The sequence below is a fragment of the Pinus tabuliformis genome, chromosome 2_1 (assembly GCF_031772625.1).
Source record: "Pinus tabuliformis cultivar Carrire ecotype Pingquan chromosome 2_1, CPIR1, whole genome shotgun sequence".
Classification (NCBI taxonomy): domain Eukaryota; kingdom Viridiplantae; phylum Streptophyta; class Pinopsida; order Pinales; family Pinaceae; genus Pinus; species Pinus tabuliformis.
Window position 1 is genome coordinate 608,314,066 of NC_142299.1, and position 25,143 is coordinate 608,339,208.

Genomic DNA, 25,143 nt, shown 5'->3' on the forward strand with positions numbered 1-25,143 from the left:
GTGAGGGCATTTGTATGATTTTGCACAAAGTTACGGATATGTCTTGCATCCTCAATAATGCTTCCAATCCAAAGCACATCAGAAGCAATGGATTTCAGTGCTAAGTTCAATGAATGGACAATGCAAGGTGTCCAAAACACTTGTGGATATTTAGCTTCCACAATCATGCCAACCGCCTTGCAAACAGGTGCATTATCTGTAATGATTTGCACACAAGAATCAACACCTACCTCTTCAACAACTCTAATAAATAACTCACCCATAAATTGTGCATCCTTGTATTCGCCGAGTGTATCCACTGCTTTCAGGAAAACTGGACCATTCAAGGAAGACACCATGAAGTTGATGATTGGGTGTCGTGCTGGATCTGTCCATCCATCAGAAACAATGCTAACCCCAGATGTTGGCCATGATGCCATAATAGGCTCGAGCATTTTTTGCACCTCTTTTTTTGCCTTCGTCAACAATGTGGTTCTCAGCTTCTCTGACCCAGGAGGCACATACCCTGCTGGAGCCCCTTGAGTTAGAGCTCGGCACATCTCAACAAATAAAGGTGAACGTGCAACATTAAATGATATGAAGTTTTGATAGAAGAAGAAGGCAATGGTGAGATCAAGCTCTTCCCGTCTCTCTTTTTGGAAAATCCTGTCCATTGGACCAAGTGATCTTCTTTTTAATGCTTGTCCCCCAGTAGAAGTAGAACTCTCAAATGGAAATTTGGTGGTGGCTTTCCTCAAAAATGGAAGGGGGTCTTCATTCTTGCCCTTGGGTGCTTTTGATTTTGAAGCCAGTGCCACATGTTCCATACCAACATTGGCCTCCTTTTCCAATTCTTTTCTCTGTTGTGAAGTAATAACTTTACAAGATCCAATCCCACAACCAGGTATAGCCAACAAATGTGATTTCACACGGTAATATGTGCTTTTGAAAGAAATGTTACAAAAGTTGCATTTCCATTGCACATTGCCTCCTCCCTTTCCCTTGTTGTTTGGCCCATCCTCTCTTGTGACATATTTCCACAATGGATATTTATCATTGTCTTTAAGTCCTCTTCCCCCAACATTACTTGCAGCAGACTCTGATGATATTGGGGGAGGAAGGGCATCTCTACCCATGACATTCTTGCCCTTCCTTGCTGCCTTTGATTGAACCATGTTACCTCAACCTGTAAAAAAAATGAACAAAATGCTGTAAAAATGAACAAACTGCTGTAAAAATGAACAAATTGAATTGTAATTTGTTACCATTACCAATTTATTGCATAGATGATGTGCAACTGAGGAAAGAGCACCTACAGGCTACAGTAGTGTGTTTAATATTTATAAGTTATTTTAATAGATTTTATAATTTTCAAGCAGGTGAACTTATGGCTTGTACAAACATCTGTCATTCAATAAAATTGCAATTTTGCTTCTCAAGTAAACTCAGAGATGACCACGGCACTAATATATATATTAATATCACTTATTAATTACACTGACACACAAACATGTATATATACCGAGACCTGTTGTAACTTGTGATATTCATATCACTGATATTAATATACATTTTAATTTTTAAATTATTAATATAGCAAGGAGCCGGAGGTAGATCGATATACTGTGAGATAAGCTCTATATACAGACAATGCTGAAGCCTGAGATTGATATCACGGAAATTGTGACTATGTCAACAATCAATTTAACCCAGACTTCATATTAAATTATTAATAGTAAATACAGGTAACAGAAGTGGCATTCTGTGGCATTCAGTGTCAAGTCTGCATGTGCCCTTGTTCAAAAAGGAAATTCGAATCTGTATCCACATTTGTCATTGACTCATCTATATAGAAGCATGACAAAACGTGCTAACTTGATGCTCATTCACGGCTTTCATGGTGGCGATTGAAGGTTGTAACCGGAGGTTTTATTCTTTTTATATTAGAAACTTATGCTATCTTCTCATCATACAAAAATTAAAATATGTTCTGCACAGCCACGTGATTTTTAATAAACAGTTAAATGAATCTATTGTTTTCAAATCCGAATGGTGATTATCTCGATCCAAGCCTGTGGCATTTTAACGATGCCCATTGCCTGTGCGGCTGTGCCTAGATACAAAGATACAAAGATGAACCCGGAACCGTGAACCACATTTATGATTTATGTTAAAATGCCTGATAGGCTGATAGCCTGATACAAAGATTTAAGAAATGCGTTACGCCGTTATCTGAGATTTCAATCTGGTGGACGCGCACTACTTACCTGAAGTTTAAACTGGACGTTGGGTGGACTGTGGACGTTGGGCGGTCCGCTCCTCGCTGCAACAAAGCAATCCTTTGCCAACTACCTTGCAGAATGACTGAATGAGCTGAGAGAGACACGCCCGTTTTAACCTAGCAGCTGTTTCGAACCCTCAAAACGAATCGCAAACCAGGACTCGTCATAAAATGTCGAGACACGATTTGGAAATTCGGGCACGTTACTGGACACGACGTGTCACAAGAGGACACGACGTGCCCTGCAATCTTGACACGAGTCCGCATAGAATCGTGTCCGATTCGACCGATTCGTGATTCGTCAAGGGTTTTGGACGAATCCGGTTTCTTAGGTTGCCGCAATGATAGAATTTCAGTTTAGAAATTTTCATATGGTATCAAAGCAAAGATCCGACAACAGGAAAGGAAAATCGATTATGGGTCAAGAGCATGATGCAAAGGCATCCACTCAAGGGGACTCGCGCATATTTCCAGAAGAATGCACAAGGGACGAATATTCAAAGTTAGCTTCCAAATTAGAAGAAGAAGCCGCTTGCCTTGTAAGCTCTGCCTCCTCGGAGGTTTGGTATATAGATAGTGGAGCTTCCTGGCATATAACAAGAATCCAAGAATGTTTTTCAAAATATCAGGAAGAAAAAATGAATTTTCAGATCACCATGGGGAATAAGGGGAATAAGGCAAAGTGTACTCCAGTAGGAAGAGGTACCATAGTTTTTCAAACCGAAGCAGGAGAGTGACTTCGGGCAACCAATGTGCTGCATGTGCCAGGATTGGGGATGAACTTACTTTCCGTATCTCAACTTCAAAACAAGGGCTATGACGTTTTCTTCATTAAGGAGAAAGTATATGTCAAACACCCAAGTTGGAAAAAGAAGGCTCAGATTGGAATCAGAAGTAACAGGTTGTACAGGTTACAGCTAGAATCACCAATGGCACTAATAGGCAGTAATGGAGACAAAGACTTGAATGAGCTATGGCACAGGAGGATGGGACACTTACACCATGGGGCTCTGAGATATCTCAGGAAAACAGTATCAGGAGTTCCAGAACTAAGTATTGAATGGGATGAAGTATGTAGAGGGTACGCTCTGGGCAAATATGCCAAAGCTGTGTTTTCCAGAAGTAACAATAGGGCGAAGAGTGTGCTAGGATTGATACACTCAGACATCTGCAGATCGATGTCCACAAAAGCTCTTAGTGGTGCTGAATATTTCATCACCTTCATCGATGACCATTCCAGGAAGACTTGGATCTACTTTCTGAAAACCAAGGATGAGGTTTTCGATTCATTCAAAGAGTTCAAGGCTCTAACGGAGAATCTGACAAAAAAGAAGATAAAAGTGTTGTGCTCGGACAATGGTGGAGAGTATGTTGACAAGGACTTCACCGATTTTTGCGCTAAGGAAGGCATCAGAAGAGAGTGGACAACTCCCTACACTTCGGAGCAGAATGGAGTAGAAGAAAGGAAAAACAGGACTATTGTGGAAGCTGCTAGGGCAATGTTGTATGATCAAGATATGCCTAAATTCAAGTAGGCAGAACTTTGGCAATTATAAATCATTGGTAATTAATTATGAATATGATGCTTTGTGAAAGTTGAAAGTTGTTTCATTTCATTTTATAACATTTCATTTCATGTTAAATATTATTTGTTGTAATGTTTACACTTAGCTTACAAGTACAACTTTGGTGATCAATGATGATAAATGTTATATATTGAATTTTGAAAGCTTGAAACTTTAAGATTGATGAATCATGAGACTCAATATGTTGTATGTTACTATGTTACTAACTTGTGGATGTGGTTGATGAAGATTATAACTTCTAGATGATTGTTGTTATATGGTTCAATCTATGTTTTTTTATGTTTTTTATATCTAATTCATCATTCTACATGTTTTTGTTGACATATATGTATCAAAATAAAAAAAAAAATAAAAAAAAAAAAAAAAAATATATATATATATATATATATTATAACGCTTTGGGATTCGCTCTCAAACAGAGAGCTTCTGAAAATGTTGCTCCCGCTCCCGCTCACAAGTAACACTACTGCTGAGAAAGGATATCTTGTGGGATATAGCGAGAAGGCTAAGGCATATAGAGTCTATCTTCCAAGAAGTAGGAAGGTAGTAGTTCGGCGAGATGTAAAGTTCATAGAGGATAGAGCTTTCAGAAAATCCCGAGAAATGCCTTCCGAGGAGCAGATGAAAGACAAGCCATTGGTCAAACCACTTCAAACACCGAAAAGTGGTACTAGAAATCCTCCTAAAGACAAGGTTTCAAAACAGGAGGAATTTCAGGAAGAAGAGGAGTTGATAGATGTACCTACTACCAGTGCAAGAACGAGCCGAGAAGTCCGACAGATTCTACGGGATGTAGAAGACTTCATTGGTGCACCCAGGAATAGTAAAAGGGAGTGAAGACAGCGAGACAGAAACCAGGCCTTAGTAACTCAGGTTCGGGAACCTTCTAATTCTCAGGACGCCATTCAACATCAAGTATGGATGCTATGGTGGCGAAATACAGCTCTATAATGGTCAATGATGTCTGGGAAGCGGTACCTAGGCCTCAGGACAGATCAGTGATAGGTTCGAGATGGATCTACAAGGTCAAATACGCTGCAGATGACAGTGTGGAGAAATACAAAGCCAGTTTCGTGGCTAAAGCGTATGCTTAGAAGGGATAGACTACGAAGAAACTTTCGCCCCAGTAGCCAAGTATACTTCTATTAGGATCGTGATATCTCTTACAGCGCAGATGGAGTGGGAGATTCATCAGATGGATGTCAAGATAGCATTCTTGAACGGGGTAATAGAAGAGGAACTATACATCGAACAACCAAAAGGTTTTGAGACACATGAGAAGAGATCTCATGTATGCAGATTAAAAACCTTGTATGGGATGAAACAGGCACCTAGGGCATGGTACAGTCGAATTGATGGCTACTTGCAAAAGACGGGATTCGTCAAGAGTGACGTAGACCCTAATCTCTACTATCTGGTTGTAGAGAATGACCCTCTAAACCTAGTGTTATATGTGGATGATCTCTTCCTAAGAGGATCATCCAAGTTCATCAAAGACTGCACGAAGAACCTAGTCATGGAATTCGACATGAAGGATTTGGGACAGATGCATTACTTTTTGGGGTTGGAAGTTTGGCAGCAGAAGGGTGAGATCTTCTTGGGACAAGGGAGAAATGCTACAAAAATCTTGAAGAGATTTAGGATGCAGGACTGTAGACCTATGGCTACTCCAATGATCACCAACTGGAAGATGATTGATGACCTTATACACGCAGCTTATAGGGTCCCTGATGTATCTGGTCAATACCAGGCCAGACATTTGTTACATTGTCAACACCCTCAATCAGTTCATGGTAGAACCTAAGAGGGCACACTGGGCAGCAGCCAAACATGTTCTCAGGTATATACAAGGAACAATTGAGCATGGACTATTGTACACCAAAGGCAATGACATCAAGCTGACTGGGTTCACTATCGCAGATTGGGTTGTAAGTTCAGTAGATCGGAAAAGTACAATTGGGTATTGTTTCAACATTGGATCAGGAAGGACCTCCTGGTGCAGTAGGAAACAAAAATCTGTGGCTCTAAGCTCAGTTGAAGCAGAATATATGGCAGCTAGCACAGCTTCAGGCAAAGCCATATGGCTGAGGAAATTGCTTGTGAATCTATTCAGGAGAAGGATAGAAACGACTAGGATCATGTGTAATAATCAAAGTTGCATCAAGTTCTCTGAGAATCCAGTATTTCATGATTGGTCGAAGCACGTTGATATCAGGTGTCACTTTGTCAAAAGACTATGTCCAACGAGGGGCAGTACAGTTGAGGTACACTCCTATAAGAGAACAGGTGGCAAACATCCTCACCAAGGCTCTAGGAAGAACAAAGTTTGTTCATTTCAGGGAGAATATGGGGATGGTAAAGAATCCATTTCAATAATGGAGAAGTATCAGAAGTTGCAGTGTGGCAGTTAGCAGTGGCAGTGCTATGGTCAACATGATGCAGCAGTTTGAGAGGGAGCTGCAGTATAAGAGCAGCAATGGCAATGGTAGTGTCATGGGCAGCAGTACAGGAAGCAGTAGTGCAGGGGATGTGAGGCAACAAACCAAGCATCAACACAGGTACCGATGCGGAAGATCAATGTGATGTTTCTATAGTGAAACATTACTAGAGCACATTCCTCACTAAGAGGGAGTGTTGATTTTTGGTAGCATCGGATGTGCTCTAGCCTTGAAATTTGGAGGAGAGGCTAAGGCACATGAGATCTCCAAGACCCAGAAATCGTTTTGAGAAATTCCATCCAGATGAGGAGTTATTAAAATAATTAATATTTTTAATGGGTTCCTAAGTCTAAACTTAGGAAAATAAAAATATTAATGGGTATTAATAAATATAAGGATGAGAAGCTTCTAAGAGACGAGGATCAAGTTTGTTTTAATCTTAGCCGTTGATTAGGGACTTAATCTCGGTCGTTGATTCATCAACAGGAAAAGTATAAGAGAAGACTTGAGGGTCATTTGGAGACACACAGCAAATACTCAGTATCTCAAGGAAATTCGATTCTCAAGGAAGAGGAGATCGATTTCAGAGGGAGTTGCAGGGTGGAGGAAGAGGAGGGCTTCAGCAGCAGGCAATGATCGAGGAGGAGGTGACGCAGGGGCAGTGGAAGACAGCACAGAAAGAGAGACGCAGTCCAAAGGAGAGACACAGAGCCTACGCACGCTGATGCAGAGGGAAGCAGAGCCACTCACAGCCATGCTAGGTCAATTAGAGTGACACAGAGGTGACGCAGAAGTGGGAGAAGGGTCTCCAAAGTGTCAAATGGTCTCAAAGAGAAAGTCTCAGATGTTCTCTTTCAATTTCTCTGTAAAATCATTACTTGTAAAAGTAGTTGTTGTTGAAGATTAATAAAACCCTCATAAGCTGCACCGGTTTTCCCACATTGGGTTTTTCGAGGACAATTGTCCAAAAATAACTGTGTCGATGTGATTGATTCTTGTGCATGTATTTTTCTCTAGGTAATTGTGTGATAACTGCAGTAGAATTTATTTTAATATTTGTTGAAGGAATTTCGTAAATAACTTATTGAGAATAATAAGTAGGTGAAATAAATCAGTTGCTCCAGTGATAGAATTTCAGTTTAGAACTTCTCACATCACCATCAATTCGTACTTCGGCTATGGGGTATATTTGCAGGAAAAAACTCGATTAATTATTAAGTTTTGGTAGGGAGATGATAATTACCTAAGTGAAAAAAATCTCCCAAAGTAATGCTCACTTGTTGGCAAAGTTTCGAGCTACCTAGGCTTGTTATAGACTCAAAACTCATCATTACTAGCATCACTTATTACAATTCCCCGTAAGGTGTAGAATCTGGGTACAAGAGAAAATGATGAGAAGTATAAGTAGAGTTCAAAAACTCAGGTAATCTAATGATATCTGATGGTACAAGTGTCTTTTGGTACATCCTTGGGCATGGAGTCTTCATATAATCATCAAGTGCCACTCCAGTGTATAATAGGCACTGAATTGCAGCCAATATCCTGTGTTCTTGTGTATTGTTGATCTTCTTGTTTTGGTAGTTGTTTGATGATAAGAATAACATAATAATACATGAAGAAGCTAATAAGTAAGAAAAAGTAAAAAGACTTCACAAGCAGTTATCAAGCTAAAGAGAAATCGTCCTATTCATTTCCCTATAGATTTCTCTACACAAGATAGACAACAGTTTTGCCATCTTTCTTGACGAATAAAGTTGCATCATCAAGATCATAGTTTTTGAAATTTAGGTTCAAAAGATGCTCAGTCAATTTCTCATACCAGGGTCGCAATGCTTGCTTGAGGCCATAAAAGGATTTGATAAGCTTATATACTTTGTGCTCTTGTCCCGTAACAATAAAACCTTGTGGTTGAGATATAAAAACATTTTCTTTCATATCTCCATTCAAGAAGGCAGTTTTTACGTCCATTTGATGGATTTTCCATCCATTGAGCTACCAAGGCAAAGATAGTCCGGATGGTATCCCATTTTGTTGCGGGTGTAAAAGTCTCGTCATAAGCGACCCCTTCTTTCTATGCAAATCCTTTCGCCACGAGCCTTGCTTTGTGTTTGTCAAGTGAGCCATCTGATTTATACTTGTTCTTGAAGACCCACTTGCAGCCAATCAGTTTGGTTCCAAATGGAGGGTCCACGAACTTTCAGGTTCCATTCTTTAGAAGAGCATCATACTCTTTCTGCATTGCTTCTTTCCATTCATCATGAGAAGGAACTTCTTTAAAGGAAGTTGGTCCTCAGATTTCGTCCTTTATTCCGCCTTAGATTTTGTCCTTTTCATCCCACACCTGTGAACAGAAAAATAGGAGGTCAAATGGCCTTTATATATTAGTTAAAAGAGCCCGAACTAGTGTCTATTGCGCTGAGCCGACTTGTTCTTCTTGGAGGTTCGACTTGACTTTTGGAGACATAAAATTTAGATTTTGAAAAATTGAAATTCCCTCTTTTGAAGCAGACATGATGTTCACATTTATATTTATCATTTCTCATACATTTGTACAAAAATCAACAAAACTATTTTTTTTTCAACTTATCTAATCAACTACATTCAATTATGATTTAAGTACATAATTGAAATCTCAAATCATCTAGGCATTCACCCCTTCACAAAGACCCACCCCAAAGCAAGAGGGATTGAGCAAAGTGATGTTGGATTTTTTACTAGAGTTATCTGGACGCCTTTGGGTCTTTTTAACAAAGGCATTTCTAGGTGATAACAATGACAACATTCTTCATTTAGAGCCATGTTGCATAACTTCCAATTAATCACAAAATACTACCTGAAATTAGTCAACCCACAATATTATTGAATTTTTTTGTATTCTGCAAAATAATTCATTTCATTCAAAGCTTTTGCCAATTTTGAAAGCTTTTTTGAAAAATAAACAATTACAGCATAAAAGTCAGTTGAAAGCTAAGTTACCAGGAAATCAAAACGGATACAGATCCACCAGATTTTTGAAAAGCCAAGATGCAGATATGGTGAGGGAACTCCATATATATATATATATATTCAAAAACATATTCAAAGTTAAAATTTGAAACTATTCATGAATCACAACATCAGAACTGAGATCATTAGATAATTTATATCTGAAGACTGAAATCATGATGCATCATGCTTTATACAAAAGGATAACAGTGAACACAAAATTATGTGTCTCATCAATAATCATTCTATTGATATGAGGATGTAGATTATGTCTCACCACATATCCAAAAATGGGTCTAGACTCTAGATGCTTATCATCTGAATATTTTGACTGTATATCATGATCAACCTGTCATCTTCTTTGAAATTTGTGTTAAAATATAAAAATCCCCAACTAATTACAATGGTAAATGAATATTTTTCACTGTTTGAGAACATGCTATAGTCTATGTATCAAATTGGTCTAAGAGGGCTCTTCACCTAGACTTGGATGGGATTGATATAATTAAATTATTAATGACACAGCCATCCGTTGTACACTATATATTATTCTCTATGTATCATCTCAAAACTTTCCAGTTAGCATTTTCAAAAATTGAAAATTAAAATTTTGATGTGTCAGACCTTTCCTAGTAGCATTATCATTTGCTATACAACCTACAGGTAATTAATAACTTGCTTAAACAACCATACAACCTGAAGATAAATAATAAATAGTTTAACTAAAAATATAAATAGAGTATTCACCTTTTACAGTTCAGACAGGTGGCAAATATCCTTAAAAATGAAAAATTAACCAAAAATTCTGATATTATTTGCCTGGGATCCGAGGTGTGACGCATAGCTAGCATAGGATCTGTTTCAGCAGCATGGGATCCATTTCCGGGTTTGAAGGATCCATTTACATGGTCAATCTGAGATCATATGTAAATCTAGGTGGATCTGTATCTGTATTCATATTCAAACTAGATCCATGCATCCAGCATCAACACCCCATGGATACGGTAACACAGCTTGAAAGGCAAATTTTTCCAATATGATATTTCTTCTATTGCTTGGCGATTTTTATCAACTTTTCCAACTTTCCATCGAGTTTTTCTAGACAGAGTAGTGTTATCTTCTGCAGCTAGGCATATTGTTAGTGAGTGCTTTGGATTGAACAGCGTCCAAAAGTTTATTTCTGAATTTATAGGAGGACCATTCACCCATCATCAAAGGGGACAGAGCAGTAAAAATTAACTTCTTGACAGAAATCAATCCAAAAACCGCAATAAGTTTCACTAGAGTAAAAAATTCCACACCATTGTCAAAGTTTTGCTGAGTCCAAATTCTCCGACATCGGTTCAGAACTTCTTTCTACTTGTTATCCATGTTGTACCTGTAGCTTTCAGATGATGACTCTCATCTCATTAAACCCACCTTTTCTTTTGAACCTTTTGCCTTTCCCACTTCTTCTATGAGTTGCTTTGTTTGTCCCAAAATGTTAACTTTTCCTTTCACAGTTTTTCTTTTCAAGATGCTTTTGCATGCCTAATGCTCACTTACTCTTACGTTTTAACTTTTAACCTTTTATAGCACCATTGATCAAGATTGACTATTTATGGACAGTATTATTCAAATTAAAATTTATTTTAGTATAAATTTTAGCAAGAGGACAGAATAACAAACACATTAATGCAGATACCTATGACCCTACTAACAAATAAATTTCTAATGGAAAACTTCAGGAAGGAGGGATGTTGAGACAGTTAAATAGTCATGTCAATCCAACACATTTTCTTACCAAGAACTTCCTCCAATAATCACTTCATAATAACCCAAGCACAAACAACACCGTCATTTCCTATTTATATGATACATTGTATACCACTATAAAGTTCAATCTCTTCACAACATCACACTAACAGCTACATGTAAGGATCGTATAGAAATCAAAATGTTAACATATAATTACCAGCACAACAAAACTGGAAAATATAAATACGTCATAAAACAAAAGACAACTCCAAACCAGAATATCAGAATGCAGTTCTTGGCTTAAGCTTACAGTAAACTAAAAACAAAGACAAAATACACTTGCATCTATTTCAACATATCAAGCATCAGCATTCAATCCAGGTTCATGCAGCTGCAAACTTGGTATGCAACAAACAACATAGAAGACATTTTCCATAAAAGTAGATTAAACTTCTTGTAAAGGAGCTATGACAGTACGACCAGATGGCAGTAACATAGCAAACCTTTTCCCTTTCAAGTTCTCGTTCTTTCTCCTTTTCTATTTGTTGAAGATCAGCAATGTACTCATCAAAAAGATTTCTCCGGATGGTGCTATCTTTGATGGCCCTGATGATATAGAGAGAGATTGTTTGTTCAGGCACAAAAGCATACATTCGTAAAAGTAGACAAAAAAAATATTTTTTTATGTGCATGCCTGTACTCCCTGGTATCTTCAAGGAACGACTTGCAATCCTCCCATCTTGAGGAAACATTTATTTCCTGTGGTGAAAAGCCAGATCTGCACTAAGTAACAATTATTCTAGAAAAAGCAGAGAGATTAAACCATCATCATCAAGAATTAAAAGAGAGAATGAAGGCAATAATATAAGTCAGAATTTATCAGATCAAGGAAATTGATAGCAACCTTTCTCGTTAGCAGTAAATTTTTAAAATCATCTGCAAGCCGTTGCCTTCTTTTTGCTTCTTTTTCCTCTTTATCTCTTGTCCTCTCCTTTACCTCCTCAAAAACAAGCTGCACATACAAAACAAAAGATCATAAAGAGCTACAAAGTATACATAAATCTCCAGCATTTTATAGATCAACCTGAAACACATTTAAAGGTGTTAATGCGATTGGGGAATCCACGGGTAGTTTTAATTTGTCCATTGTTTCACTGAGATAAGATGAGATAAAATAATCTTCTTAACATCAACATGTGACCAAAAGAGGCCAACGAGAAAAGAGATACAAAAGAAAATAATGTCCACCTTGTAAACATTCATTGCCCACTTGTAAACATATTGCAGAAGACTTTTTAAAGAAACTCACTAGACTACCATTCCATATAATCAAGAGTATGTGTATGTTTGAATCAGAAACCATAAGCTTTTGATATATTCTGAGGCAAAGACTACAACAATATTAGATAAATTTATTAAGGCCATTAGTAGGGTAATTCATAACAGTGCAGGAGTGACACACCAATTCCTAAATACTAGAAGAAAAGAGGAAAAAATCCACTTGGTCAACATTCACTGTCAACTTTTTCAACTGGCTTAAAAATATTGCAGAAGACTTTTTATACAAGCTGAGTAACCCACAATTTCAAATAATCAAGAAGTATATGCATGAGTTTGAAACAAATACCATAAGATTTGATATACTTCAAGGCAAAGATTACTAATTAACAGCAATATGAGCTCACAGAACTAGCTTGTTATGTGCTAATGCTTACAAGAGGTAACTTGGCATTTAGGTTTAAAGGAGCTCAATTGTCTGCTGACATGGACTATCCCCAGCTCTGACGCAACAACTTCATAGAGGTCTCAGAGAAGTAGGATGACTCACTGGTAGAGGGTGTTTTAGAAGCTTGATCTACCTTTGGTCGAGAAACTACATGTTCCTCAATCTCCTATTTTAGGGTCAATCAAGTCTAGGAATTGCCCTCTAGAAGCATTAGATGACACCTGAAAAGAACTCTTTAAACATTGGCCAGGATTGGATCTTTTCCTTGAAGACCCAATAGTTAATGCTAAGAAGAATCCACTACACCAAATTTGGAAGCAAAGGCAATGTTGCTCTTGCCTACTGCTTGGTGCACCTTTCAGACAAAAAAGTCAAGAAGAATGATATGACCATCATTAGCATGTTGGACCAGGGAGATGTTCAACAAACCAAGGATGTGAGTCCAAGGGCCTCCCTCATGAACCAAGTCAAGCACCTCTAGTCTAGATTCTAAAAGAAGGTGGAAAAGGAGTTCTCCAGACCCTTGAATAGATAGTAGAACCTCCCTCTAATCTCATAATAAATTGGGGAAATGGAGTATTTAGTGCTCTCTAAGGTCACTAACCTAGTCATGGAAAAATTGGCAATTCATGTTCAACAACATATGATGCTTGGCTTCCATTTGAAGCCAATATGAGCCAAACTGACACTGACCAAAGGGCATCTTGAGAGCATGCATCCACTGACAAAACAAGTATGGAGGTCTAAATATGAGCTCATCCCTCAATGAATGCTCTACATAAAAGGCCATCCAAAGACTCAACATGTCTAATGGATTGATCGAAGTGACCTAGAAGTACTTTTAGTGGATGCCCTCCAAGGTAATGTTATTCAGTTCTTACTTGGTTGGTAGGAGATGACCAGGAGCATCTAAAGAATACAAAACATGGAAAAGTGGTCCCTCGAGATACCAGCTAACTAGAGACACAAGACCTCCAAAAATAGCAAAGAAGCCACACAAGGAAGATAGACAAAGAAATGGCCTTCAATGAGCAATATGCCATGTAAGGATAGTAGACCCTAACTATGGTTTAGTCAATAAAGCTCCCTGAAATTATGATGCTAGATCAATTTGAAATTCCACTACTTTCAAAGACTTTGCACTGCTCAAGAAGGTTTATGACAAACCCTTCCCTATTCTAGATTGCCTTGTTAATTTCCTACATTGGATTAACTACTGTCTCAGGGGAATGCTGCAAACATGGAGGGTTGTTTGGGTGAGCTGCTACCCCAAATTAAGCATGCGTCATCACAGAATGGCATCTAAAGGCCCTGTGTTAACCCACATATACTCAGGGAGGTATTTGTTGTTAGTTTCTATAGCATCAGATGGTGTTCTAGTCTCAAAGATCATGGACAAGCTAAAACACATGACATCACCAGAACCGAGAAATAATTAAAAAATAATTGATCAATAATTAAATAATGCCTATGTCTAACTTAGGGAAATCAATTAATTAATAGGAATTAATTGAGAATGGTGAGAATTCTCTAGAAATTCACATGGATCGATTTAGAGATGACCTCATCCATCGACGAGGATTTAATCGTGGTCGTTGGTGATCCAACTAGAGATTATAAGAGGAGGTCGATGGGGTTGGAGAAGAACACATTGGAGGTCGAGTTCCTTAGCAGAGATCGAGCTTCCCAATTGCAGTGATTCAACAGATGATGTTCGAGCCAGAGGGGATGCAGAGTCAGTGAGGAGCAGAGACAGTGAGTCTAGAGGGAAATTTCTAGTTCCAGAGAGGCAACATCAAGAAGTAGAGTTATTCCACTAGAGGTTACGCAAGGACTACACAGGCAATTTCAAAGTGGCAAATTTATTTAACTGAGCAGGGGGTCAATTCAACTTCTAGAGGCTGGGAAAGTTTTCTAGAGGGCTAGAGGATCACTTCCAGAAGCAGCAACAGGTAGGATGTCAGACTCAGAGGCATATTCTAGGAGTGTGAATTACACTCTGTGCAGCATCAGTGCAGACGCCTACGCTTCTGAGTGGTGTTGTGACAGGATTGCCCGTGGAGGGAGAAATTCCCTCAATAATTTTGCCATATTTTCTTTGATTCAGGTGGATATTGGTGGCCACCCCCCTATTTTACCTAGAACTTCAGTTGGTTTCATAACTTTCCTTTATTATAGCCCAATTTACTATTTTTAGCAATTTTTCGGGTCCTGAACTTCCAAAGCTACTTTGACCCACTTAACGACATTTTTTTGAGGTTCGCAACAAGCTCATAGCCATAGGCAGGGGTCTGCCACAAATATTATAGTACTCGAAGAGACCTTTCTAACAAGGTGTATCGTATGCACCAAACGAAGATCATATGACCAAGTTATGACACCGCAAAGTTGGTTGTCCAACTAGCCCCAACATGGCCCACAAACTCTTGGCGTTCCATCTCCTAGGGTTAGGGTTTTGGTTGTTTAGAGTTTCCCTTCTTCAATAATAAAAAGGCCCTTGAGCCTCATTGTAACTCAGTTCAGAGGCATGTAGCTGCCACATCTCTTTTCAGAGATAAGTTACCATTTCCTGAGCTAGTTTATTTCCATTCTATATGTAAGCATCTTTCAGTTTCTTTAATATTAATGAAATGAAAATTTATTTCTGCTGCACCTCTGTGTTTATGTTTATATTTGTATTATGTTTCGCTCCTGCATATGTCTGGATTAGTGGTATCAAAGCGATCTGCTCTTGTCTACTTTTCTACGCATGTCTCGAACGAGGTTAAGACATGTTGACCCTGCCGCCTACACCTACCTACAAGTCAGTGAGAAAAGCCTTCAACTCCACAAGGTGTGGTTGGTGGCAGGGAACTCAGAAAAGGGGTTGTCACACTAATCCCGACTCTCTTCGTTTGAGCTATCTCCTAGGTTAGCTAAGGGGGGTGGTCCCTAACGAAAAGTTAATTTAAAAAGGATGTGAGTTTCTAGGAGAATTAATAGAGTTAAATAGATTATCTCTTTAAGATTTATCAACTTAAAATTGATATGAACAATAACCATCATAAGATAAGCATCAAATACATAAACAACCAATTCCTTCCAAGTATTTGCTCTTTAAGAAATGAAATTGTATTTTGCCTAAAATGAAGTGAAATGCTTTCAAATGGAAAACCAAAATAAACTTGAAAAGTGAAACACTAAATTGTTAGCACAAGATATTATAAATGCTTTCAAGATGAATAAGTCTACAAACCAAAGCATAGAAACTATCTTGCTCAAAAGGATACAAAAATAACTCAAATGTTAGACCAAGATAACAACAAAGTATGTTACAAAAAATAATCTACAAGAGACTAGGCCAAAGAGTATGAGCAAGCTCTCCTCTTTGACTAGCCATGACTTAGCTCTTTGAAATAGCCAAATATTGATAAATCTAGTACAATATGTAGAAAATAAATTTTTTCAAGTTTGATATTTTGATGCAAGAAATAAAAGTTTTAAGAAACTTGAAAGAATCCCTACAAAACACAAATAAGATATAGATGAGACTTTGGAATTCAAAACATGTGGGTTTTCCTTGAAAATTTTTACAAGAATGGATTGATTCCTTTGATAATTTCCCCTCACGCTTGAAAAGCTTGACCAAATAATGATTCATCTACAAAAGTTCACCACAAATCATTAAATCGATATGAAATTAAATAAGTGTAGTGGAAAGAATTCCTAGAGATACATCTATTATCCACTAGAAGATTTATTTTCCTAAAACAAATAATTAATTCTTATGCTAATATGAGATAGTTGCATATTAACATAACTTGAAACAAGCATTAAAGAAATAATGACATGAGTAAATAAATAGAAGCATAACAAGAAGTCAAGAATTTACCACACATGCAAGGAGAAGAACACCATCACACTTTACTCCAAAGACTGTTGTATTATATTGCAAGTTGTGAATACAATCACGCAGAGTCGCCTTAAGCACAATAGCTCGTATTACATGACACAATATGAGAGCCCATGGCTCTATTATATAGAGAGTTGGGAGCAAATCTCAATGAAGAATGACAATGACAAATGGCATTGGAGCCAATCCTAATGTAGAAGTGATTAAACAAGTGGCATGAGGTGACAATCCCAAAGAGAAATTCGAATTTGTTGAATGGAGCTCCAATGCCAAGTGTAAAATCGAATTCTGGCAAGTGGACATCATTTTCTTCTTCCCTTATGGGCCAAATTCGAATTTTATGATAGAATGACAAGTGTATATGGGTGGTAAGCCATGTGGGGACAATTTCCCACAAAAATATCCACCAAATATTCTCCCAAATCCTCTCAAATGTGCATTAACTTCACAAATTCGAATTTCCAAATAAGCAACTTTCTCCTTTAATGCCAGAAATTTGATTTTATTTGAGCACATGTCCTTTCCTTGATTTTAGGAGTCCACATCACCTTGGGACTTCACTTTAACTCCCCCATAATTTTCCACCTCATTTCCACAACATTTAGCATGTGTGGATATTTATTTTTCTCCGTTTATTTAATTTATGGCTTAATTAATTGCCAGATTTCCCACTAAACCTAGGAAAAGTGGGTTTTGAGGGTTCAAAACACATTTTTAACCCATCAAAGTGTGTCATAGTAGAAAGTTGAGGGTGAGAAGTGCAAATTTCATTACTCATACCCCATACAATTTCTCTAGACATCACTTATTACATTACAAATACAATTTTATTAGCAATTTCCGCAGTGCAGAAAATCTAAAAAATTAAAAAATGACTACCTAGACCTAACCAAATTCCACGAATTTTTTTGTGTGATCTAGTATGGTAATATACATCAACTCTAGACACTAAGATTTGTTAGGGGCTCAACCTTCAAATCATCACCACGGCTTTGGGGTAAAAAGTGAGTGAAAAAACTCAGAAAATTATCCGCCTTCGAAAAAGAAAGGATAATTAACCAAATAAAAAATAAACACTCCAAGGTGTACTCATTTTCTAATCGAGTCCCAACATCCTAGGCCTGTTACAGACTCAAGAAACTCATCATCACTAGCATCACTTATTGCAACTCCCCGCAGGGTGTGGAATCTGGGTACAAGAAAGATGATGAGAAGATAGAAGTAGAGATAAAAAACTCTGTTGACTGATGATATATGATAGTACAACTATCTTCTGGATCATCCTTGGGTGTGGAGTCTTCATATAATCATCAGGTGCCACTCGAGTGGTCAACAGGGCAAAAGGAGTTGGGACTTGAAATACTGCAAACTTTGCAAGACCACATCACATGGTGGATGAAAATAAAAATGACAAACTAAGATATCCTTCCAAGAAAATTGCTCGAAGAAGCCATCGAGCAACAAAGGAATGCGACGATGGACAACTTTACCTAGATCCTTCAGTGGATGCCCACAGGCGACACATCTTCATCCGATCGCCACTCTAGAGGCACCACTCCCTTTAAGGTACAAGTCAACTTTGACATTCCCATATTTGAAGGCCAGATAGATGCAAATGTTGTAGATAAATGGTTAAATCTGTTGGAAGGATATTTTTCAGTTCATGATTTTTCCAATAGGGAAAAGATTACTTTTGCACTCCTCAAAGTCGTGCCCCCACGTCAAGGACTAGTGGGAAACCTACTGTGAGCAGAGGGACGAGAGGGAACCCTCACTGTTTTCAACCACACCCACTTGGAATTCTTTCTGAGATGCCATTAAGGAACAATATTACCCTATCAGAAGCTATGACGACAAGTACATACAATGGACTACGCTACGGCAGCAAAGGGATCAAGATGTGCATGAGCTGACGAATCTTTTCCATACCCTGCGCACAAAGTTGGGTATCAAAGATTTCGAGAAACATTTGGTGCTCAAGTACCACGGTTGTTTGCACAAATACATTCAAGAGGAAATGGAGTTCTTGGACATCTCCTCGCTTGGTGCAACATACCGATATGCTACCAAGATTGAGCAAAATTTCAAGCAAAATAAGCGAAACTTTGGAACTGCAAACCCAAAACAAAGCAAAGGCGTCCCTAAGCCACAGAGCAAAGGGCAAAGCCAGGCTGCGACCCCCCATGACAACTCCTCCAAGTCGCAAGCCAAGAATAACGGGAAGGTGAAGGACATCGGCAAGTGTTGTGAGTTCCATAAAACTCGCACTCATAACACGAACGAATGTGGCACAAAGTAGGGACTGGTGGTCGAGCTAAAAGACTCAGAGACGGATGTGTGCTCTGATTCTGAGCCAAAACCCGACAAGGGAAAGAAGATCATTGACGCAGAACCCATTGCGACGGTAACCACCACTAAGGTCCAAAAGGCGGAACCTAAGGATCCAGACGAGGGGAGCGCCTCTTCCACTCACAGATGCGGGTAAAGGGTTCATTGGTGCAGTTCATCGTTGACAGTGGGAAACAGAAGAACCTGATCTCAGCTGAGGTCATTAAGAGATTGACGCTGTCAACAACATCAAACCCACAGTCGCACACCATCGGGTGGCTCCAGCAAGGGCGAGATCTTCGTGTCAGCCAGTAGTGTCGCCTACCTTATAGCATGAAGCCCTTCGCAGATGAGGTATTGTGCGATGTTGCCCCTCTCGAAGTCTGTGATGTTTTATTAGGTCAGCCATATGTTGATTTCTGGTAGCATCAGATATGCTCTAAGCCTCAAAATAATAAGGGAGGCTAAGACACATGTATTTCAAAATACCCAGAAATCGTTTTGGGAAATTCCACCTTGGAGAGAGTTTTATTAAAATAATAAATTATTTTTAATGGATGCCCAAGTCTAAACTTAGGAAATTAAAATAATTAAAAGGTATTAATTAAACTAGGGGTGAAACTTCTAGAAGAAGATGAAGATCAAGTCAAAATGATTTGAGCCATTGATTAGAATCTAATCTGGGTCATTGATTGATCAACGAGAGGATTATAAGAAGGACTTCGATGGGCATTTGGAAGACACACCAAGCAGATACTCAGTGGCCCAAGTAGATCGATTTTCTCACTGGCTGAAGTTCAGCAAGAGGAAATCGAATCAGAGGGTGAGTTGCAGGTGAGAGGGAGAGGGTATCAACAATAGTCAAGAGTGCAGGAAACGACAGGAAGAGGCAGCGCAAAAGAGGGACACAGATCACCCATGCAGAGGCAGTGACGTAGGGACAACGCAGTCACTGCACAGAGGGTGATGCAATGTGGCTAGCGTGAGGGCAGCAGGTCCTCTTAGGTGTCAAAAATTCACTATGGAGTGGAGAAATTTGTTTGTAAAATTTCTCTCAGTGATTCTTCTTCTAGTCTACTATCCATAGATTGTATATGAGATTTTGTTGAAGAATAATAAAAGAAACCCTCATCTGTTGCATCGGTTTTCCACATTGGGTTTTTCCGGTAACAATTGTCCAAAAACAACTATGTCAATGTGTTATTATTGTGCTAGTGTTTTCCTTATATTTATTTTCCACAAAAATTAATTTGTGAAGACTGCAGTGTATGTATTTCGATATTTGTCGTACACAACTGCAAATAATTTGTTTTTGTAAATTAACAAATAGAAGAAATATTATCAGTTGTTGTAGTAGGATTTGGAATTTCCAAATTTTCACACCATACCTATGGAAGCGCTTTCATATTGTATATGAATCCAGACCTCGCTCTGTTATTATTACTTTCGGTCAGAAATTGTACAAGGGTACCAGAGGTAGTGTCGCCTACCTCCTTTTCATTGATCTTGATTAGGCAATGTAGTAAGATCATTTCCCAGACGGGAAATGTGTCTTCCTTATGATTCGCTCTCAAAGTAAGAGGAAGATTGTGGCCACATCCATAGCCTCCAGACAGCGCTCCTTCGCACAATAGCGACAGATGGACAAGGTCGTGAAGGAGTACAGGGACATCTTCACCTCACCCACAGGTGTAACCCTACACTGTCAGGTCAAGCATTCCATCGATCTAACCTCGGGCGCACTGCTACCTAATGGACCAATCTACCAATGCTTTGTTTTGGAGAACCATGAAATCAAGAGGTAGATTCCTCAGTTGTTGCAGAAAGGGCACATCAAGCCAAGTTCATTACCCTGTGGGAGCCCAGTCGTGTTGGTACAGAAGAAGGACGAAACCTGAAGGCTCTATATTGACTATCAAGTGTTGAATAAGATCACTGTCTGAAATAGGTATCCAATCCCACGGATAGATGACATTCTGGACTAGCTCAAGGGGGCCAAATATTTCAACAAGATTGACTTGAAGTCCAGTTATCAGCAGGTACCAATCGAACCCTCTGATGTGTGGCAGACTTCCTTCAAATCCAAGGAGGGCCTCTTCGAATGGTTGGTCATGCTTTTTGGGTTGATGAATGCTCCTACAACCTTCATGAGGTTGATGGACGACATCTTGTGACCCCTCACCAACTCGTTCGTAGTAGTGTATTTGGACGACATCCTGATCTTCAATCAGAGTTTGAAAGAGCACCTACACCATATTCGACAGGTCCTCCAAACCCTGCAACAACACAAATTGTGTGCCAATTTGGAGAGATGCACATTTGGTATGACCCAGGTTCAATATCAGGGATACATTATTAATGAGCGAGGTGTACATGTGGCCCCAACCAAGATACAAGTTATTCAGGATTGGCCAACCCCAACCACTCTAATAAAGCTCTGCAGCTTCCTGGATCTTGCCAATTTCTATCGCAGATTCGTGTTGGGATTCTCTCATATCACTTGGCCTTTGAGTCAAGTCACCAAGGGCGGAGTGAAAGCAAAGTTCTTTTGGTCTGAATCCCAATAGAAGGCGTTTGCTGAGTTGAAGCATCACCTCTACTCTGCACCAATGCTCACATTACCAAACCTACAACAACCATTTGAAATTGAGACAGACGCCTCTAACTATGTTATTGGTGCAGTTCTTACCCAACAGGGGCATCCAATGGCATATCACAATGAGATACTTTCAGATACAGTCTGAAAGTATCCCACCTATGACAAAGAGATGTATTCCGTTGTGCAGGTCTGCCAACAATGGAAGCATTACATTCTAGGCAAGGAAACAGTCATCCACACAAACCACTAACCCCTGTAGTTCATAAAGACACAAGGAAAGTTGCAAAAAGATCACCATCAGAAATGGTCCACATATCTGCAACAGTTCCATTTGAACATTAAGTACAAGAAGGGAAACACCAATAATGTTGTAGATTGCCTTAGCCAATTGTCGATTATGGTGCTAACCACTATGCTCGACTCTTGTGGACACGAGACTTCAAAATGGCCGCGTCATTATAAGAGTGATCTAGAATTTGGCACCACATACCAAATGCTCCTAGAAGGCAAGCAAGTTCCAGACTTTCACCTCCAAGACACACTGTTATGCCACCTAGGACACCTTTGTGTTCCTTCAAGCGAGCGTGCCAAGATGATTTGGGAGGCGCATTACAGTTGGGTCACTGGACATTTTGGGGTAGAGAAAACAGTGGCAATGCTGCAGAAGTATTTTTATTGGCCGAACCTTCGACAGGATGTTGGGAAGTACATCAAATCTTGCACTGCCTGCGCCATTGCCAAACCTACAATCAAGAAGTAAGGCCTATATACTCCTCTGCCTACTCCTAGCCAGCCCTGAGAATCCATCTCAATGGATTACATGTCGGGCTTTCCTTCCACCAAGCATGGCAACGATTGTGTTTTTGTGGTCGTCGATAGATTCTCTAAGATGGACATTCTAGCGTCCTGCAAAAATAGTATCACAACAGAAGCCACTGCCAAACTCTTCTTTGACCGAGTGTGGGTACACTTTGGGATCCCACAGCCTATTATCTCAGATCAGGACAGCAAGTTCCTAAGTACATTTTGGTCAAGCCTCTGATCGTTGTTGGATACCAAGCTCACCAAGTCCACAGCCTTCCACCCCCAAACTGATGGCCAAACAGAGGTCGTCAATGGGATGATCATGCAAATCTTGCACATGTACAACTCGAAGCATCCACGTACATGGGATAAAAGCCACCCCTATGTCTAGCACAACTACCACAGAGCTCTCACAACTCAACTTGCCACAGCCTCTTTCAGGTGGGGTTGGGATTCTAGCCACTATGTCCCATTGATGTTATCATACCACTTGCAGTTACTCCAGCAGATTCATCTCATGTCCAGTCCGAAGCTGACAAAGCTACCAGCTTCATTGAATGCATTCAGCACATCCATCACCAGGTCCATGACATATTAGACAGAGCAAATGATAAGTACAAACAACGTCATGATCAACATCGGGTGCCATACTATTAATTTTAGATATGTTCTATGCTTAGAGAATTTTATTTCAATTTTCACAGTTAGCTCCATATTTTTTCCAGATTAGCAATCACATCAACATTAAAGTAAACTGCAGATAGAACATAAACATAAATCGCAAAAGACAAGCCAAGACAAGAGGACACAAGATGTGGCGCTAGCCAGGGAAAAACCCCAATGTGGGGAAACCCTTGATCAATTATTCTTATATGTTCTTCAATAGTTCAGCAGAGAGAGAGAGAGATAGTACGTTTACAACAAAAGTCAACACTTTGACTTATCTAGATAAGAGCATAGATCATCTCTAAGAAGATGATACATGAGATCAGTTGAAGACATGCTCCTTCAACTAATTCTCCAAGGTGACTCCTTCACCTATCGTTGTGTTGCATTTCGTCATCATGCTACACCTCACCACGCTACACCATGTTGTACCCATTATCACTATGCTGCATCTCATCACGCTTCATTAATCATGATTGTACCCATCACTGTATTGCATTATGTGCCATTGCTGCACCATGTTGCCATCCTGAACTATGTGTTGGTTGCACCTTGCTTGCTTGTTGTCCCTTGCTTGCTTGTTGTCTTTAGCATGCTTGTTGTCCCTAGCATGCTTGTTGTTGCATGCTAGTTGTCCCTTGCATGCTAGCTGTAACATTGCATGCTTGGTGTATTCTCTGCCAAGTACCATACAACTGTCCCAATGTTAGTTCGTTGTCTCTTGCATGCTGCTCTCCTTCAAAGACAGATGCTCCGACTGTTTCGGCGGTTCCCGATAGTTCCGGCTGTTCCCAGCAGTTCCGGTTGTTCCGAGCAGTTCCGGCTATTCCAACTTTTCCGACAGTTCCGGCTTTTCCGACAGTTCCGACTTTTCTAGCAATTCCGGCAGTTCTGGCTGTTCCAGCAGTTCCGACTTTTCCGACAGTTCCGGCTTTTCCATCTTTTTTGGCAGTTCCGGCTTTTCCGGCATTTCCGGCTTTTCCAGTAGTTCTGGCTTTTCTGGCTTTTCCGACAGTTCAAAATTTTCTGACAGTTCCGACTTTTCTGGCTTTTCTGGCAGTTCCGGCGTTTCTGGCATTTCCGACTTTTCCAGCTTTTCTGGCAGTTCCGGCATTTCTAGCAGTTCTCGCATTTCTAGCTTTTCTAGCATTTCCGGCTTTTCCAGCAGTTCCGGTTTTTCCGGCAGTTTCGGCTTTTCAGGCTTTTCCGGCTGTTCTGGCTTTTCTGGTAGTTCCGGCTTTTCCGACTGTTCCGGCTTTTCCGACAGTTTCGGCTTTCTGCCCTCTGGATCAAGGCAACGTTATTCCTTAGGATCTCTCCTCCTACTAAAACCTAAAGACAAGTAGAGAGAGAAAGAGATCCCAAGCGTGTTGAAATGACTTGAAGGCCACCTCTATTTATACTAAAACGTTGAGCACATGTGGGGTTTATTTGGTTGCTAGCCGACCTTGACGAATTGTCTTATAACACAAATAAATTCATAACTCCATGAATACTTATCAGAATCAGATGATCTTTAGATCAATCCTACACCTCTCGATGAGAGGGATCCAAGAAAAATATCAACTACTATAAATAAGATGACCCACATGGAGTTTGGGCCTAGTTTCCAATTTTAACACTCCCTCTCAACTAGGGAGAACTCCATCCGTTGATCCATATGTTCGACTGTACTATCTCTGCCATCAGTGACCTGCACTGCTCTGCTCTACTCTGATCTGCTGAGCTTTGCTCTGCTTTGATCTGTTGAGCTCTGCTCTGCTCTGCTGAACCATGAGGAAGAAGAATTGATCGAGAATGTCTCATACCAATCTCTACTAACCCGAAGCCAGTTTCATCTGAAGAGAGCGTGTCACATCACTCTTACTGACTCGAAGTCAGTTTTATTGGTCCCAGATCAATATCACAATAGAGTGTCTCAAACCACTCATACTAATCCTAGATCAGTTTCATTGATCCCATATCAATGTCACAAGAGAGTGTCTCAAACCACTCATACTGATCCCAGATCAATGTTGCTTGGGAGCAGGAGCGGGAGCGGGGAGCGGGAGCGAAAACGGGAGCGGGAGCGACCATTTTCAGAAGCTCCCGGTTTGGGAGCGAATCTGGGAGCGATTTTTTA

At 39.6% G+C, this 25,143-nt stretch overlaps 1 protein-coding gene across 13 annotated transcripts in view; it reads right to left on the reverse strand.

The window, feature by feature from the left end:
* LOC149201970 (pre-mRNA-processing protein 40A-like) overlaps positions 1-25,143 on the reverse strand; it is a 415,839-nt gene that overhangs the window by 115,470 nt on the left and 275,226 nt on the right. For all 13 annotated transcript variants that reach the window (XR_016253883.1, XR_016253881.1, XR_016253882.1 and 10 more), the window contains 3 exons: positions 11,911-12,018; positions 11,701-11,765; positions 11,510-11,612 (listed from right to left, as the gene is read on the reverse strand). Coding sequence is in view for 10 of the 13 variants with exons in the window: in XM_089403047.1 (XP_089259173.1) it covers positions 11,510-11,612; positions 11,701-11,765; positions 11,911-12,018 (276 nt within the window). In the remaining 3 variants the exon portion in view is untranslated. The remainder of the gene's footprint in view (positions 1-11,509; positions 11,613-11,700; positions 11,766-11,910; positions 12,019-25,143) is intronic.